The 4,203-nt window shown below is 51.1% G+C and overlaps 1 protein-coding gene across 1 annotated transcript in view; it reads right to left on the bottom strand.

The window, feature by feature from the left end:
* Positions 1–617: 617 nt before the first annotated feature.
* The window catches only part of B4GALNT3 (beta-1,4-N-acetyl-galactosaminyl transferase 3), a gene marked incomplete at its 5' end in the record, with an annotated part of 23,365 nt that continues 19,779 nt past the window's right edge, over positions 618–4,203 (bottom strand). Inside the window, 6 exons of the mRNA XM_010143602.1 lie at positions 618–809; positions 1,627–1,753; positions 2,499–2,652; positions 3,105–3,177; positions 3,422–3,575; positions 3,955–4,193. Coding sequence (XP_010141904.1) covers positions 701–809; positions 1,627–1,753; positions 2,499–2,652; positions 3,105–3,177; positions 3,422–3,575; positions 3,955–4,193 — 856 coding nt within the window. The remainder of the gene's footprint in view (positions 810–1,626; positions 1,754–2,498; positions 2,653–3,104; positions 3,178–3,421; positions 3,576–3,954; positions 4,194–4,203) is intronic.

The raw sequence follows: 4,203 nt of genomic DNA, 5'->3' as shown, positions 1-4,203 counted from the left end.
ATGTGGCTCTCGTAAGGGAAGTGTTCTTGCATCTCCATCCATGGCCCGTAATTTGCTGAGTATGAGCATAGTTTTTCATAACGTCTAAAGTGAAAAGCACAGAGAAACATCTAAGCACCAGCAGCCTAAAGTGCCTATCAGCCTCTCCACATCCAGGTCTCCTTGGGTCAGCACATGGGCACGTGGACACAATGCAGTTCAGAGAACTTTGGTCCCCTGTCCAAAAGCATGGATACCATGGTGAGAGGTGGGGAAGGAAGGCAAGTGGGGAGGGTTGTTTATTCTTCTTTTTTCATTCAAGTATTTAAAAGAGAAGCTGCGTTACTCTAAACAAATCATTCTGGGCTTAGCTGGGATTTGTGTTTGTTTGGTTTGCACCATGCAAGACTCAGCGGGAAATACGGCACCTCTCCCACCGTACCATCCGCCTGACTGCATGGCAGGAAATACGAGTCCTTCACTTGCCGACTTCTCCCCCGCATGCCTTCCCAGCAAGACACGGATCCCACGTCTTGGATACGATGGCTCACAAGAGAAGCTCACACTCCTTTAGCCTGACTGTCCCTTCCTCGGCTATGCCGTCCCATTGGAGGGCTCTGGAGGCAGAGGAGGAGTTTGTGCGCTCGGCTGTGTGCCTCCATAAAGTGCACGTTGAGACGAGATGGTGGATGGTGCTGCCGAGCAGCTCTGGGGTTGAAGGCTACGGCGTCTTCAGCTGGCGCCGGTTCCACATGCCCCGCTTCGAGTGAAACCAGTGGAAAAAGTTTCTCAGGGAGAGACGTTCCACTTCCAGCCCGGCCTGCAAGATCCTGACAGAAAGAAGAAGGGTAGACTTAAGGAAATCTTGATCATACAGATACTGGCGGGGTTAGGCCCAGGAACTCTTTTTTATGTTGTGCTGTTGCCAAGAGGCTGCGATCAAATTGAAGAGTCCAGAATAGCTAAGGGACCTCTCATATCCATAAGCAGACATCTAAGGAGACTTGCTGTGTTTACACACCCTTGAGAGCAGGACTGGTCAGAAGTGGCCTGCACACGCCAGGCTAGGAGGAAAGACAGCTGGCAACATGGGATTGCTCAGAATGCTAGTCTGTTTCTGCAGTTATCTGATAAAAGACAGGACAGCCCCCAAAACCTGCAACTACAAACCCAGAGGCCTAGGATTTGTACAGCAGAGATCCGTCGTCATAAATTTCTCAGAAATGGTAACTGTACCTTGTGAACTTTAAAAGCCTCTGACAGCTGCTCTTCTGGTAATTGCTCTATGTACTACAGAAATCTGAGGGACCCCAACTGGACCCACTGTTCACTGCACCGCTTGAAGAGGACAAACTCTTCAGGATCACCAGTGCCCAGTCTGCCCATGGCCAACAAGCAGGGTGGCTGGAAGGCACCAGGAAACGGCTCCCCTCTTCTTTTATCAGTGGCTGTAGTAGTGCATTTTGGGTCCACTCGCCTACTGGGTTTGAGGTCAGGACATGCTCACAGACTCTCACTCACTGCCCAAGATTATGGTGGCATTAGTCACCTTGATTTTGTCAGATCCCCAATCCCCTGGTCGTTGTCCCTCTAGGATCTAATGGATCTCCTCTCCTGAGTGCATGAATGATGACTATGGATGCCTACCTGTCCAGGAGTTCCCAGTCCTCTCCTCCCCAGCGGTCCCGAAACTCTTTTGTGTTCATGCCTCCGATCTTGTCCAGGTCAGACTTGTATATGCCCAGGAGACCAAACCCATTCACCTCCCAGTAGCCTGAGAACAGCAGAAAAGAGGCACAGATATACTGATGCTTTGAACCGTTGATGACCCCATCAGGGCTGTTAGAGTGAGACTCAAGCTACTTTCAGCACAATGTTGACGCCAGAGAGTCAAATCAGCACCAAGGCAGAGCCAACCATATTAAAGCTTTAGGGAGTGAGAAAGGCTTGTGGACAGACAGCATGAGCTCTCCTAGGAACTTGTTAGCAGAGCTTCTCACATCTCTTGTCTGGCAGCATAGTACCTAATGCACCTGGACTGTCCCAGCTTCAAAGGGCTGTCCCTCTTCCTGGATGGATCAAGGATGGCCAATGCTGTCTAAAGGAAATCCTATGCTCAGATGGCATAGAAATCATGTGCCACTTTCCACGCCCTGACCTGAGTTGATTTCTCTCACCCCTGGGCTATCAGCTCTCCTCAGGACAGGCTGCATCCTCTAAGAAAAGAGAGAAACAGACAGAAAGAGTAAAGGAGGGGTTTTCCAAGGTCCTCAGATCCATAGAGAATGCTAGAAGATGACCAGGAGAAACATCGTATAAAGGGCTCTGCTTCTGCAGGTTCTTTGATCTCAAATTCCAGGCACCTGACACTGTTGAACCCCATCCTGTGTCTAATGCTCTCTCACCTAGTGGTCCTGGGAGTACCTTAAGCTCCAGACCTCCATAGCACCAGCAGAACAAATCTAGAGGTAGCAGGCACCCCTCTTCCTTCCCCATTCCCCAGGATCTGAGCCTCTTACCATCAGGCCACTGTGGGGACATGCCGCAGTGCAGCCTCATGACCATGGGTGCGAAGGCCATCTTTCCTTCCACGCAGTGCTTCCGGATTGAATCGATGACTCCAGCTGGGAAGTGGATGTGGAGGTCACACAGGAAAATGATGCTGTGTGGGTCCTGGAAGAGACCACACCAGACGGGAAAAACTAGGTTGACTTCAAGTAAGTTTTTCTTGAGTGGCAGGAAGACAGAGATATGGGAGTGAATTAAAGAGTCATTCATCACTACATCAGAAACTGAGATCCTAGGGGCTGGCAAAATGGCTGTTCAACGATAGGTATGAAATACTATGACTATGACATTACAGAGCCAGTATAACAAAGCTGCTACTGCTGATTTCCCTCCTGTCTGATAGTCCCAGCAGGTGGACAAGAACTGAAAGGACCACGGGGTCCTCAGAATAAAGGGTGAGACACTTACTCTGGAGGGACAGGAAACATGTCCACATTTGATCTGGTCTGCTAGGCTATTCCCTTCCTTAAAAACCAGCACGTTCAGTATGAAAGACAGAGGTAGCACCAGACACACACTAGAAACTTCCCTGTCCACCCCAAGGCCCCAAGGCTTACCGTCACAAGGTCTATCCCTGCCTGCAGTCCAGCAGAACGCTCAAAATTCCCCGTCAGCTTCAAGTACCGGTAGCTGGGGGTCAGATGGGAAAGAGAAGCTCAGTGTGTGCACGCCAGCGAGCACAGAAAGCACCGCTAGCAGCGGGACACCGTAAGCGACGTGCTAAGGAGCTGCCCTTGCCCTTGTGCACCCTCTTAAGGAGGAGGAAAGCCTTTGCTGTGTGAGCGCTCAGCACTTCTCCAGGCAGACACGCTGTGTTTGCAGGCATATGCACATGAGCAGTTCTTTTGTGACCAAGCAGTACTCTTGTACTCACCTGTGTAAGGTAGATCTTTTCAGAGCCTTCTCTACATCCATGTCATCGCTACTGTAGTCTGTGATGATGATGTTGAAGTACGGATCCTTAGTGACTCGGAACAGCTCTTCCATGTCGGAGATGAACTGCAGCACCCATCGTGCCTGGTTTTTCACTGTTTGTATTGCAAAAGGGAGAGAATCAAAGCAAAACTGATCTCAAAGACAGTGTGTCTTCTCAACAGGCAACGTTTACTGCCTCCCCTCAAACCCTGCTAACTTTGCAGGGATGCTGAAACAGGCCCAGGCTGAGAAAGCAGACCAAAGAGCCCAGGAATCAGTGTGGGTTCTTTCCCAGCGGGTTTCACAAGTTTTCTCTGAGCTTATGAGCCATGGGAGTTTGTTGTATCTACGGGGGGGTTTAACTTGGAGAGAACAGAAATTGGATGTGCTCCAAATAAGATGGTTGAGGCTGGCCCAGACCCACTTTCCGGACTGCCCTTACAGGTACTACCATGGCATCGCTCAATGTCCCTGGGAGCAGGTCCCCCTTACCTGGCACCACGAAGTGAACGACAGCACGGTGGTTCCAGGAAAAGCCCTGCGGCCAGCACAGCTCTGGCTCATTCGACACAGCCATGAGGTGCCGCCGGCGACCCCATGCCAGGTTCCTCATCTTCCTCTCCTCCTCCTCGTTGCCACCAATGCCCTGCCAGCCCCGTGCAAAGACGTACTCGGAGAAGCGGACAAGCCGCTCTCCCTGCTCCAGCAGCTCCAGCTCCAGCAGGTAGCGGCTGGCCCGCA

Source organism: Buceros rhinoceros, unplaced genomic scaffold (assembly GCF_000710305.1).
Source record: "Buceros rhinoceros silvestris isolate BGI_N320 unplaced genomic scaffold, ASM71030v1 scaffold4909, whole genome shotgun sequence".
NCBI lineage: Eukaryota > Metazoa > Chordata > Aves > Bucerotiformes > Bucerotidae > Buceros > Buceros rhinoceros.
The sequence above is the reverse complement of the archived record's forward strand: the minus strand, read 5'-3'. Positions and strand labels throughout refer to the sequence as shown.